The sequence below is a fragment of the Saccostrea cucullata genome, unplaced genomic scaffold (assembly GCF_032062105.1).
Source record: "Saccostrea cucullata isolate Sc308-1 unplaced genomic scaffold, CSIRO_AGI_Scuc_v1 ctg9498, whole genome shotgun sequence".
Taxonomy (NCBI): Eukaryota; Metazoa; Mollusca; class Bivalvia; order Ostreida; family Ostreidae; genus Saccostrea; species Saccostrea cuccullata.
In genome coordinates this window covers 18,613-34,133 of record NW_026932074.1, presented here as the reverse complement: position 1 = coordinate 34,133, position 15,521 = coordinate 18,613, and the positions used below count along the sequence as shown (strand labels likewise).

General features: G+C 33.3%; 1 protein-coding gene across 1 annotated transcript in view; it reads left to right on the top strand.

Moving 5' to 3' along the window:
• The first annotated feature begins 1,600 nt into the window (after positions 1–1,600).
• LOC134234423 (uncharacterized) overlaps positions 1,601–15,521 on the top strand; it is a 28,322-nt gene continuing 14,401 nt past the window's right edge. Inside the window, exons 1-4 of the mRNA XM_062716483.1 lie at positions 1,601–1,664; positions 2,555–3,159; positions 3,317–3,384; positions 3,621–3,775. Of these exons, the coding sequence (XP_062572467.1) occupies positions 1,601–1,664; positions 2,555–3,159; positions 3,317–3,384; positions 3,621–3,775 (892 nt within the window). The remainder of the gene's footprint in view (positions 1,665–2,554; positions 3,160–3,316; positions 3,385–3,620; positions 3,776–15,521) is intronic.

Here is a 15,521-nt window from a genome sequence, read left to right as displayed (position 1 = left end):
TTTTTTTTTCATCTTTTTTCATCAAACTGCTCAGGGAATTTATAATAAACGTCATTCATTTGATATGAAATTAATTATGCTTTTACATTTGGAATATGTTTGCCGACTTAAGAAGAAAGATTGTACACATCAAATGCATGCAATCAGAATATTCACCAAAATTTACCCTGACCAAACATAACCACGATTATCTATCTTTCTGTAAAATAAGGTTAAAGGGTGACACATATAAATGGATTCTGGAAATAAAGTAATTGGATCAGTTGACTGGCAGCGAAAATTGCAAGGACTCTGGAGAAATGTCTTCTTACACTTAAAATCTAACTGAAATCCTTACCTTAGCACACAGAGAATCATATATGTAGGCCTATATGTCTAATCTACGGAAACTCACTTAGGACACCCCCCCCCCCCCCCCCAAAAAAAAAGTTTGAAAGAATTAAATCGGTCCATTTAAACGAATTCTTAAATTTGTTTCAATAAAATTGATTTCTTTTAAACAAATTCGATAATTCAGTATATTGATTTCATTCTTTCCCTATACACTTAAAATGTTTAATTTAAAATTAATTTGTTTTACTAAATTATTTAATTCGTTTAAATCATTTAATCCTTTTACAAATTTTTGAATCAAATATAACGAATATAGTAAAGCTGTATTAAGAACTTTAACAAATTTAATCTGTTATAATTCAAAATTCTGAAATAAAAATTAAATTTGTTTAAAAAAAAATTGACAATTCCTCATATCGAATTCAAAAATCCCTCCGTTATCATCATCTGAAATCTGAAATTGTTCGAATACTTATGGGTTTGGATTGATTTGGCAACCTCATGGTGAAAACGCAGTCCTAGTATATTTAAATATGTTCATAAAAATATGTTGGAAAGCGACAATTTTTTATGTAAAATTTCACATGAAATTTGTGTGAAAACTTAAAAAAAAATTGACGCGCGAACTTGTGACTAACAAAGCCGTACGCAAAATTATGCCACCATTTGTTTTATGGATATTCTAATGTGCAAATATTTCGCGTTTTGTGATTCATCAGTGCAATAAAAGTACCTCTAATAATATTTTCTAACATGTATTGATACACAAAAATATTAAACAGCGAGCAAAACGTTAATTCCCTTGATAATTGATAATTTTGACGAGTTTGCTTATAGCGATCAGGTTAAATCTATCGCTTTGATTTTGACATTTCTGCTAATTCATATTCATGCATTGGTTCAATTAATACATGTATATTCCACTGAGAATTTAAGACCATCAATCTACAAATCATTTATTAATTAATTCAATCAAGCTGACGCATCATGTCAAATTAATCTCTTACAAAGATGGGTTGGATGAAATATTCATTAGCATGTTGATTAAATTTAGACACAAAAATAAACAATCGGTAAATGTATATAATAAATTAAAATAATGTCAAAGGAATTCCAAAGACTAGCAAATTAAATTAATTAATATATCCCTGTAACAACGATTTTATTTTCGCGGCATTTCCGCTCTTCCACACTTCTTATTTGTTTGTTTAGACTATGTTATGTGTGTTACCTCCCTTTTTTGGTACATTCTTTCCGCGATTTATAAATGATCACAGTTAGAGCCTGTTGTCAAATAGATGCCAACAGTTTTTTCTCCAGAGTTCTACTAGGTAGATAATACTAACATAAAATATAAAAATTTGAATTACTTTATTTACTTTATTTAATATAAAAAATTTGAATTACTTTCGCATTTTACACTGGTCAATGATATACGTGCAAACAATTTCCATATATAATGTTTGCACGTTTCCTAACAGCGGTGAGTAAATGATTCATATATATATTTTTTGAAGAAAAAAAAATCAAAATCTGTTTTTTTTCTTTGGCAAAATTGGAATTTTTTTTTTGTGATATCACTTGATCGCCATATTTTAAAACTGTTCTTCCCACTGTTCTTTAAAACTTTTTTTTCTTCCCGAAATACATGTATCGCGCGGAAACTGTAAATGTAAATTATAGCCTCTTAACACTCGAATTATTTGTCACTGCACGAACTTTTCTCTTGGCTTTTGGGAAGTATCATTTGGGTTTTATACTAATTGATTTCCATTTACTTGTACAGTATATTTGCAAACGAATAATTATTGCAAGTCCAAATTTTTCTGAAAATAATAACAATAAAATCAGAATATATAAGCATGAAATCAGATTTAAATCAAACAAGACAAGTAAATATACATTGATAAATGGTGCAAATAGATAAAGGGAAAGTGCTTCACCTTGTAACAAGCTTCTGTGCTTGGTACACTACTAATCAAGTCTTCAGACATGAACAGAATAATTTTTATCTTGATTTGATTTCAAAAATATTATTACTATAGAATATTGATATTTTCCCTTATTTTGAGACAAAAAAGCTATATTACAATAATTTCGTCAAAACAAAGAGAAGAGGAGAGTGATGAGTGTGCCCTAAGTGCCAAGAATCCCTTGAATAAGACAGTTGCCTCATATGTTAATCTAAATATATTTAACTATGAAGAACATTTTTTGGCAGGAGTATTTGTATCCGGAGGATTTGTCTCTCGTGGGCGGAGCCAGACGCCCGCCCAAAATGGCGGGAAAGATAGGTTTGACGACGGATCGAGCTCCAGAGGACATCTAATCGACAACGCTCTCCGAGCATTATCACGTCACTGGCTGGAATGCTACTTTAACAAGACAGCAAAATACGATAGTGTCCATATACAGGCCAGGAGATTATTCAGTTTTGAAACTTATGATGTATCTGAAAATGACAATCTGTTTCTGAAAGAAGCAGACAAAGGAGCTTGGAGATTACCAATTTTGCAAAATGAGCACAAAAATAGAGAGATCGAAAGGTCATCTTTTGATCCAAGTTTTACGAATATCAAGGAGCTTAAAGTGGAAGAAGATCTAGAACCAAAGCAAAATATCCAAAGAAGTCCTGAAAAAATATCCCAAAATGAGAGCAATGAAGAAATATACAGCATTAAAAAGCGCATGCGCCGTGACGTGTTTGTACCAACCTTAGTTAGAGAGGGAATTATGAAAATTACTGATGGCATAGAATGGACGGACGATTTCCTAAATAAGTCGTCAATAGCGTACCAACAAGTGGAGGAAATGGTGCTTTCTGTGGTAATTAGTTATAAACAAATTAAACTCGAGAACTTGAGGATATTCATCATATTTTTTGTCACTGAAATTAGTTTAAAAATGCTTCCTTTAGCAACAATGCTTCTAACAGGAAATCACATAAATTTCGTTCACTTTACGTTGAATGACTTTCTTTCAGATTGACTCACTTTTTAAGAACGGACCTATTTCCAGTTACTTTCACGGTTCCTACATCAGGCAATTCAAGTAAGATATTTAATTGAAACAGATTTTAATGATTCCAAGAAAGTTTGTAGAAACTTATAAGTGTATATGCTGAACAAAAGCAGATCGTATTTCTTATGCACAGAACGGTTTATAATTTTAAATAGTATAAATTTAAGGAGATTTTTTTTGCAAGTATATATTTAACTGCACATTTGCACTAATGGCCATGTTGTATGTATCCATGGATTTAAGTATTTATCTTCTGTTTTATCCAGGAAAGGCAGCGTGATCGTGCTATTCTCTATAGAGTTTAAGAACGACACGAACATCACACATTCTGACGAGTCCATCAACACCGCCTTCCACGAGGCTCTGCTGAACGCAAGTGCTTTTACCAACCTTACTTTAGACGTCAACAACTCAATGATAGGTAAAGCATCTTTTAACTAGTGCTAATTGTAACGGGAACCGTTACAGATGTTCCCCAAACACTCCCCAACTCCTTTTTGGTGCCATATTCCCTGTAAGCTTCATTAAATAAGACAAACTCTGTGCATTTTTTACTTTAACAACGTTTTCTCACAAGGATACCAATTATATTCAAATTTTAGCATTGCACCCGTGCGCATGTGAATGCATGTGCGTTATGATCATATCATCTTGTCTACACTATCTACATATTTTAATATACAATATATTAAAGCATTCAGTCCAAAAGTATGAAAATTCACTCTTTCAAGTGTTTTTTTCTTTTCACTCGTTCCAAATGCACGCACGTGCGTGCACGTGCATGATGACCATACCTTCTTGTAGGAGTCTATTATATCTATCTATGTTCCAAACCCCATCCTGTTTGGTTGAAAACCAAGGGAGTTATAGCTATTTAAAGTTTAAGCCAATCAAATTGCAGAGCACGTGCATGCACGTGTTTTCATGATAATTGCTATATATCACGTTGTAGGATATCATAATGCATGTCTATGTTTAAAATTTCAAAGGATTTCGTCAAAAAACAAGAAAGATATTGAGACTTTAGTGTCAGCCAATCAGAGCGAAGCGCACGTGCATGCGCGTGAGATCTTGCAATTTTGACCATGTCGTCATGTCTATACTACTAATATATCCTCACATTATGAGTTTCAAAGCATTTCATCAAAAAAAAAGAAAAGTTGCGGCTCTATCTATTATATTGGTCATTTCACGTGTTGCACGTGCGCGCTCTTGCAAGCACGTGCGCACAAAATGACCTTGATTCCGCAAATCTACATAACATGTCTACTGACCCTAAAAAGGTTTTACCTACATCGGACGAACAGTTTACAAGATCATTCCCGGACAAAAAAGTACCCAGGAAGAAGAAGAAGAAAAATAATAATAATAATAACTAGAGCAAAGCTCGTTGCAAAGCAACGAGTAGGTCTTCCGTCCTGTTCGACCGGAAGTAGCTTTCATTTTCAACAAAAATGAGAAATAACGCCAAAAAATGGGTTGAATCATCTAAAACTATGTTAATTAATGCAAAAATAAGCCATTTTTTGCTACTTCCGGTTTGACCGGAAGTGACGACGACGGACGGAAAATTAATTTTTATGCTCCCAGAGACATATGTTACCCAAAAACTTCCCAAGCTCGGCAAAAATACGCATTTTCCGACCACTTCCGGTTTTGCCGGAAGTGACGACGCCGGACGTATTTTGAAGACGCCAAAAGATTAAGCTTAACATTTTGGACAACTTTGCTTCTTTGATGTATTACAGATTCTCGATACGTTTTGAGATATAAAGAAAAAACTTTCGGCCCCTCTAGGCCCTTAATTTTAGGGGCCAGCCCTTTTTACAAGATATCATTTGAAAGATCTTGGAATTCTACACTTCTTTTGTTCTATATGTTTTAACAAAATATTTCCAGGTAAAAAGCTATCGTAGAAAAGATGTTAAAAATTTTGAAATTCGCGATAGGTCTATTTTCGGGACATAGCGAGCGTCGGCGCTTCGTACTTCCGGTAGTTGTGATATACAAAAGGCACTTCTCCAAAGTTTGCTCTAGCATCCTTCAAAAATTCACACTTCTATCTTCAATGGTTTTTGAGAACATTGCCGGACAAAGTGACCCTCTAAAAATGACAAAATCGCAGAATCTCCGAACCGGAAGTGACGTCATCAAAACAAAAAAATATATATCTAGATTTTTTTATGTTCTATCATTCCTGAAAGTTTCATAAAAATCGATCAAGGCGTTTTTGAGAATTCGCGTGCACAAAATATGTAAGAAAAAAAATAATAAAAACTGTGGAAAAGAAACCTAAGAATAACAGAAAGGTCTTCCGCTGAAGACGGAAGACCTTAATAAGAAACAGAGTAAAAACAATATGTTCCCCAACTTCGTTTGGGGAACATAACTAAGAATCAATAGTTAATCAGAAGTCCCACCCTTCCTTCCTCCCCTCGCTCTCTGCTCTCTTGCGACATTTGGAAAACATTGGAATAACTAGTGCTAATTGTAACGGGGACCGTTACAGATGTTCCCCAAACGCTCCCCAACTCCCTTTTGGTGCCATATTCACTGTAAGCTTCATTAAATAAGACAACCTCTATGCATCTGAGATTTTAACAACATTAACAAAGAAGTGTACAAAATTCATTTAAACTTTAGCATTGCACGCGTGCACATGTGAATGCATTTGCGTCATGATCATATCATCTTGTCTACACAATCTATATTTTTAATATACTGAATATTAAAGTATTTAATCCAAAATTATTTTAAAAAATACGCTCATTCAAGTGTATGTTTGATTTTACTCATTTCACGTGCACGCACGTGCATACATGAGCATGGTGACCATACCTTCTTGTAGAAGTCTATTATATCTATCTATGTTCTAAATTCCACCCCGTTTGGGTGAAAACTAAGGGAGTTATAGCTGTTTAAAGTTTCAGCCAATCAGATTGCAGCACATGTACACGAACGTGTATGCATGTGCATGGTGACCATACCTACTTGTAGAAGTCCATTATATCTATCTATGTTCCAAATCCCATCCTGTTTGGTTGAAAACCAAGGGAGTTATAGCTGTTTAAAGTTTCAGCCAATCAGATTGCAGCGCACGTGCATGCACGTGTTTTCATGATAATTGCTTTATTTCATGTTGTAGGATATCCTAATGCATGGCTATGCTCAAAATTTCAAAGGATTTCGTCAAAAAACAAGAAAGATATTGAGACTTTAGTTGCAGCCAATCAGAGCGAAGTGCACGTGCATGCACGTGAGATCTTGCTATTTTCACCATGTCGTCATGTCTATACTACTAATATATCCTCACATTATGAGTTTCAAAGCATTTTATTTAAAAATAGAACAGTTGTGGCTATATCTATTATATTGGTCATTTCACGTGTTGCACGTGCACGCTCTTGCAAGCACGTGCGCGCAAAATGACCTTGATTCCGCAAATCTACATAACATGTCTACTTACCCTAAAAAGGTTTTACCTACATCGGACGAACAGTTTACAAGATCATTCCCGGACAAAAAAGTTCCAGGAAGAAGAAGAAGAAAAATAATAATAACTAGTTCTAATTGTAACGGGGACCGTTACAGATGTTCCCCAAACGCTCCCCAACTCCCTTCTTGATCCATTTTCCTGTAAGACTTTTTTAAAAATATGCTCAGTATCAAAGGATTTCATCAAAGAATTATCAATACTACAATGAAATCAACTATATCCCATTTAACGTATTGCATGCGCACGCACTTGCATGCCATTAACCTATCTTTTTATCGTGAGAATCAATCAAAATATCATAAAAATATAAATGTTACCACTTTTCGAATATTTTGGTGATTTTACGTATTGTGCATGCGCACGTGCATGCATGCATGTCCTTGCATTCAAATTTGATAGAAGCATAATTTAGGAATCAATTATACCTATTCATATTCTGAATTTCATCCCGTTTCGTTGAGAACTTAGAAAGTTACAGACATTTAAAGTTTCAGCCAATCAGGTTGCAGCACACGTGCATGCGCATGTTTTCAAGATAATTCTTTTAAATCATGCTGTAGATCTTTATAGTGTATGAATATGTTCAAAATTTCAAAGGATTTTGTCGAAAAACAAAAAAGATATTGATACTTTTGTTTCAGCCAATCAGAGCAGAGTGCATGCGCATGCGCGTGAGATCTTGCTATTTTGACTGTGTAATCATGTCTATACTACTAATATATCCTCATATTATAAGTTTCAAAGCATTTCATCAAGAAATAGAAAAGTTGCAACTATATCTATTATATTAGACATTTCACGTGTTGCACGTGCGCGCTCTTGCAAGCACGTGCGCGAGGAACATGTCATCATGCCTATAGAACTAATATATACTTATATTATGAGTTTCAAAGCATATAGTCAAAAAATAGAAAAGTTACGGCCATATCTATTATATTGGTCTTTTCACGTGTTGCACGTGCACGCTCTTGCAAGCACGTGCGCGGAAAATGACCTTGATTCCGCAAATCTACATAACATGTCTACTAACCCTAAAAAGGTTTTACCTACTTCGGGTGAACAGTTTACAAGATCACTCGCGGACAAAAAAGTATCCAGGAAGAAGAAGAAAAATAATAATAATAAAAAACAGAGTAAAAACAATATGTTCCCCAACTTCGTTTGGGGAACATAACTAGTGCTAATTGTAACGGGGACCGTTACAGATGTTCCCCAAACGCTCCCCAACTCCCTTTTGGTGCCATATTCCCTGTAAGCTTCATTAAATAAGACAAACTCGATGCATTTGAGACTTTAATAACGTTTATCCAGAAGTGTACAAAGTTCATTCAAATTTTGCGTGCACATGTGAATGCATGTGCGTAATGACCATATCATCTTGTCTACACAATCTATATATTTTTATATACTAAATATTAAAGCATTTAATCCAAAAGTATCAAAAAGATACGCTCATTCAAGTGTTTTTTTTTATTTTGCTTATTTCACGTGCATACTTGAGCATGGTGACCATATCGTCTTGTAGATGTCCGTTACATCTATCTATGTTCTAAATCCCACCCCGTTTGGTTGAAAACCAGGGGAGTTATAGCTGTTTAAAGTTTCAGCCAATCAGATTGCAGCGCACGTACATGCACGTGTATGCATGTGCATGGTGACCATGTTTTCTTGTAGTAGTCTAGTATATCTATCTATGTTCCAAATCCCATCCTGTTTGGTTGAAAATCAAGGGAGTTATAGCTATTTAAAGTTTAAGCCAATCAGATTGCAGCACACGTGCATGCACGTGCTTTCATGATAATTGCTATATATCTTGTTGTAGGATATCCTAATGCATGGCTATTTTCAAAATTTCAAAGGATTTCGTCAAAAAATAAGAAAGATATTGAGTCTTTAGTTTCAGCCAATCAGAGGAAAGCGCACGTGCATGTGCGTGAGATCTTGCTATTTTGACCATGTCATCTTGTCTATGCTTCTAAATATCCTTATATTATAAGTTTCAAAGCATTTCATCAAAAATTTAAAAAGTTACACCTATATCAATTAAATCGGTCATTTCACATGTTGCACGTGCACGCTCTTGCAAGCACGTGCGCGCAAAATGACCTTCGTTCCGCAAATCTACATAACATGTCTACTGACCCTAAAAACATTTCACCTTAGTCGGATGTATAGTTTACGAGATCATTCCCGGACAAAAAAGTACCCAGGAAGAAGAAGAAGAAGAAGAAAAACTAGAAGCGAAACTCGTTGCGAGCAACGAGAGGTCTTCCGTCCGATTTTTAAAAAAAATCACGTGAAATCGAAACTGCAAAGTTATAAAACTTTTTATAAACATTACAAACTATTCATTTCATTTCATTTCAGCAGCGTGTAGCGCAGCAAAACATTCATAAAGAAGTGAAAAAAAATAAAACTTTTCTGTAGTTGGCCATGGCGTATTTTCATTTCTTTTATTTGACCTCTGGCAATGACCAAATATGCATCTAATTACATGTGCATACACGATCAGGGGGGCTGCTCCTCCTACTTTTACCCTAACACTTCTTTTACTATTGAAAACGTTCATTGACAGGCAGCCCCCCCCCCCCCCCCCACTTCCTACTACTGTAAAATGATATAAGGGAAATTTAGTGTCGTGTGTCAAAAATCTGGAAATGAAAGAAGTTTGCATTATTGAAAAATTAAGTTAGCACCTACAACCACAACCCCAACCCCTACGAAATAGGATTTTCGACTTTGAGCAATGCTCCTTTTTTCTGCTTGTCAATATTTTCGGTATACGTTTTTTTCTCTGGCTGCCCCCCCCCCCCTTCCAATACGATGCTACATTACTGATTTATCAAGTGTATTTTTTACAATCAGTAAATATTATTTAAATAATGGTTGTACGTTTTGGGCAATTGAAGTTTATTTTTATTTAATAATTTTATTTATCTAACACACAAAAACCGTGATTTTTTTTTTTATTTTAAGTGCAAAACAGAACAATATGTCAAACGGGTTAACTACAGTGGCGTGCCAAAAGTGAAGATAAATTTTATTTTTTCTCTATATATTTCATTGAAAACAACATTTATGTAAAATCATATAGGTAAATGGTCAATTTTGTCCAATTTAATTATTTTTTTCAGTACTTAAACCAGAAAATGTGTAGTCATCTTTCTTTAAAACATCATTACATGTTTAATATATGTAGTAAAATATAGTTCATCACTAAACATCAGTTCTAAAATTCAAGATCAATGTTGACTATATACTTCATTGTGAGTATATGACTTAAAAATTCGTGTCACACTTAAATTACAATATTTTTAAATTATCAATGCTTATCAGATACATGTAAAAACAATTTTTTTTTTTTTTTTTTTTTTTTAACTACAACAATTTCTTGGATTATCAAGAAATTTTAATAAAATCTGTCTAGAAATGTCATACCAACGATTTTACAAAATATTGTTTTCAAAGAAATATATAAAGTCTAAAGAAAACATAAAATTATCTTCACTTTTGACACACAATTAACTGTACAGTGCCCATTATAATCACCGGGAAAATGACAACCGGCGACAAGTAATAAAAAAGGTGCTACTTGGATTTGAAAGTCTCAACAGGGACCTATATACTATAGGTCCCTGGTCTCAACAAAGGCATATTTTGTTTTTAATTATTTTGAAATGTAAATTTCATGACAAATAATTGAGTATTTTCAAAATTCCCGACCCGGCTCGCATTTCAATACCCATTTTAGTCACATTCTCCTGAAGTTGCCGAACTTTATTTACCCCGTGCCGCTCGGAAGTGACGTCATTCTTTGTTTACGTCTGGAGAAGAGAGGAAGAAGGAGATTTATTCAGACATTTCATTGCACTGCATTTTTGTCGTCTTAATTAATTTGTGGTTGTATAGTTAAAGACATAGAAAAGTTAATACAAGAAAGGGTCTCTCATCAATATTTCCTTTACACCGTAAGTATTTAATGTGTTTTTTCTCAATGTTGATTCGATTTGAACAGCCTAACGGTGTGTGAAGTAGTTTGTGCTACAATGGAAGTCGATGATGGCTGTTTTCGGAGTCTCTTACAATTAAAGCTTTATCTAAACTGAGAGTTGTCTTTTTCAATGAAAATTGAAATACACATCATTGTGCTGCATTAAGCAGAACCAATTTAAAACAATTGGTATATTCTACAGTGCCATAAGTGAAACATATTTGTATTTTCAAACTAGATCTATATATAGATTTGTGCCAAAATTAAAGATAATTTCATTTTTTCTGTACATATTTCATTGAAAACAACATTTTTAATATTACTGGTTTATGGCAACAATTTTTGACAGATTTTAGCACAAATTTGTTGAAGTGTTGTAGTGTTAATTAAGGAATGAAGCTTATTTCAACTTATGTTATCCGATATAACATAACTTGGGGCAGTTTACGCGAAGCGGTTTATAAGAAAGCGTAAACTGTCCCAAGTTTTGTTATATCGGATAACATAAGTTGAAATTAGCTTCATTCCTTATAATTTAATTTCAGGGTAGACAATGAGACAATATTTCCTCCGAAAAAAGGCTTCAAATTGAGCAATATTTTAAAAGTAACGTTAAGCGGAGTAATACGTTTTTGACGTAACTCATTGTGACGTAGGCAAGTTATGTTATACAAAATGTTATATGTTCCTCTGAATAATTCAGCCAAAGAAATTGCTTGATACAAGTGAAATTAAATTATTTGTAGTTATGCCTGATCAGCATCCATATTTTAAAAATATTGTATTCAAGTGCAATATGAAAATTTAAGTTGCATAATCACAACATTGATCTTGAATTTTAGAAATTTTATGTTAAGCTTTTTATGTTAAATCTTTTATCAAAAACAATGAAAAACTTTTTTTAAAAAATGTAAAAAATGATCTCTTTACAAGAAAAAGATAACTACACATGTTCTAGTTTAACTTAAATAAATAATGAAATTGGACAAAAATCGAGAATTTGCCAGTGATTTTACTAGATGTTGTTTTCAATATAAAAATATATATAGAGGAAAAATAAAATTCTCTTCTCTTTTGGCACACATCTGTGCTTCATTGAAAAAAACTTTTTTTTTTCTTAAATATGATGTGAGGTCAGTTTTAACTAAAAAAAGTGGTCACACTGGATATGTAGTCAGCAGCAATCTTTGACACGAAACAATTCAGATTTAATTTATGTCCAAGCGCTGTTCTTTTAAATGTCTTTAATAGGGAATCAAAGTTTTACATAGAATATATAGGAATAATCTTTAAAAATCTTCTTCTCAAAAACCACTGGGTCAGAAAAGGTGAAACTTATGTGGAAGCATCTTGGGGTAGTGTAGATTCTAAATTGTTCAAATCATGACCCCTGGGGATTCGGCAGGGTTGCAATAGGGAATCAAAGTTTTACATAGAAATATATATAGGAAAAATCTTCAGAAATCTTCTTCTCAAGAACCACTGGGTCAGAAAAGCTAAAACTTATGTGGAAGCAGTTTTAGGTAGTATAGATTCTTAATTGTTCAAATCATGACCCCCGGGGTTAGGGCGGGGGCCACTTTAGGGATTCAAAGTTTTACAAAGAAATATCTAGGAAAAATCTTTAAAAATTTTCTTCTCAAAACCACCACACCAGAAAAGCTGAAACATATGTGGAAGCATCCTGGGGTAAAATTTGTACAAATCTTGACCCCGGGGGGCAGGACCGGGCTACTATAGGGAATCAAACTTTTACATAGAAATATGTAGGAAAAGTTTTTCAAAATCTTTAATTTTCTCAGGAACTAGTGGACCAGAAAAGCTTAAAAACTTATGCGAAAGCATCTTGGGGTAGTTTACATTTTAAATTGTCCAAATTATTACCCATGGGGTAGGATGGGGTCACAAAAGGTATTACAAGAGAGAAATCTGGTAAAGAACAGCATGGTCAAAGCTACTCAGATGAGAGGCCTCTTGTTATTTCTTACTTGACCTGTGATATCACCACCATGCCTACAGGTAAATTATTTTGAAATGATGTAGGAAAAAACTACAAGAATTTTTTGGTGTTTTAGTCATAAAAATGAGCAATAAAAGAACACTGCATTAATATTTAATTTTCTGTAAAATTCATCTTTCATTGAAATATATATTGGAAAAATACAATAATGATTCAATTATGAACAGGTACTGTAGCTTGGTTTACATACGTTGCTTTTTTTAGCTAAGGATTGTAGCTGTACAGTAAGCTTTAAATAGCAATCCAAGTTATACTGGTATAACCTGATAAAGAACACTGACAAAAAATTTGTGCGTTTAACCCCTCAAAATTATTGTAACCGTTGCTATTATTGTTATTTTTGTTGACATTAAATCTCATTCATCCGTCAGTCTATAGTTCTGTCCGTCCATCACAATAACTTGAACCTTGGTCATATCTTATGAATGAGTGAATGAAAAGAGATGAGGCTTTCATATGCATATTACACGTGTATTTTACCTGTGACAAGACCTTTCTAAATACACCATGATTTTTGACCCCATGACCTTAATTCTAGTTTAGAACCTACTTTTTAAAGTGATATAAGGCGTATTTTTCATAAGTTCAGACTTACTAAAATAAAAAAGATCTTTCTATAAAATTTGTTACTTTATATAAAGATAGGACTTTCCTGTAAATTACACAATTTAAATCAATCGTGTTTCTTAGATATCCAAGATTTAAATCAATAACTGATTTATTTCCGACTCGGATAAAAATATCAGACTCAGTTTAAAATCAATTTAACTACGAAAACATGGGAATATTTAAGGTTAAAATCGGTGGAAATTTTAATTTGAATGTAGATATCATATATCAACTTAATCTACACACAACCTCGTATTTTTATTTTTTAGCTCAGATGCGCCATATATAGCTTTAAAAAAAAAATAAACATTTGAATTGATTATAACTTTTGAATGAGAAAAGGTAGAGCTTTCATATTACGCATGTATATTACCTGTATCAGACAATTCTAAATACACTGTAATTTTGGACCCCATGACCTTGAAGTTTGACGTAATTTTAAATAATTTAAATATTACTTTGAACTGGCCATAACTTTTGAAAGAAAAGATGTAAGGCTTTCATATTGAATATGTGTATAACTAATACCTGTGACAAGACCTAAATACACTATGACTTAATGTCTCCAAATTTAGAGCTTGAAATTTGACTGAATTAAGAACCCTCTCTAAATTGCACATTAAAGAGTTCCGATTCTATAGTATTTTTAGCTCACCTTAGCCAAAGGCTCAAGTGAGTTTTTCTGTTCAAAATTTGTCCATTGTCTGTCATTGTCGTCATTGTTGTTGTTGTAAATTTTTCACATTTTCATCTTCTTCTCAAGAACCACTTGGCCAATTTCAACCAAACTTGCTACAAAGTATCCTTGGGTAAAGGGGATTCAAATTTGTTCAAATGAACTAAGGGGAGATAATTATGAATTAGAGAAAAATTAATGGCATTTTTAAAAAATCTTCTTCTCAAGAACCACTGGGACAGGAAAGATCCTCAGGTAGTGGAGATTCAAGTTTTTTTCAAATCATGACCCTCGGGGATAGGGTGGGGCCAAATGGCCGATAAAAGTTTTACATAGGAATATCTAAGGGAAACCTTTTAAAATCTTCTTTTCAAGTACTTTAAAGCCATGCTTAGTGATATTTATAGGGAATCATCCTCAGGTAGTGTAGATTCAAGTTTGTTCAAATCATGACCCCCTGGGGGGTAAAAATTCAAGCTCCCCTACCCTCAGTAAACTTTCAGTTCTGATCTGATATGTGATTTTTCCTAGCCAATTGCTCAGGTGAGTGATGTGGCACCTGGACCTCTTGTTATCCCGTTAGAGTGATCTGCCATTAGATCTAAATTTAAAAAAAAAATAGAAATTTGCAGTATATTACTCTGTCAATTTATAATCAAATAAATTATTGATAACATTTTGATAGGTCACGTCAAATTTAATTAAGGTGTTATTTACATACATTTTTCTGTGGAAGTAATTAATAGTGGTTTATATTCACTGATAGTGTGTTATGTTTGATTATTTTTCCTAGGGATAAATGCCAGGTACTGTTTAGTGAAAATTAAATAAATAAGCTTAATAGTAACACCTTTTATATGTAAAATGATATATTTACCTTTTTTAAAAAAAAAAATCAACCTTGCTGATAACCTCTGAATGAAAATGATAGGACGTTCATATTTGAAGCAATATGCCTTAACAAATGACATGTCACTTACAAAGACACCGAAAGCATGCAGGGGACCAGAATTCTTTGAATTTCGCTTGTTTATTTTGTTGATCAGAAAAGCTGCTTCACTTGAGCCTTCTGCTCAGGTGAGCTAAAAAGACTAAATTCAAATAGTTGGGCCAGTCAAGAACGTAACCTTTAACACAAAATAAACAAGCGAAATTCAAAGAATTCTGGTCCCCTGCATGCTTTCGGTGTCTTTGTAAGTGACATGTCATTTGTTAAGGCATATTGCTTCAAATATGAACGTCCTATCATTTTCATTCAGAGGTTATCAGCAAGGTTGATTTCTTTTTTTAAAAAAGGTAAAATAGTATAAAACGACTTGTTCATATGACAATATCAAGCTGTAAAACTATTTATGAACTAATTATTTTAAAATTT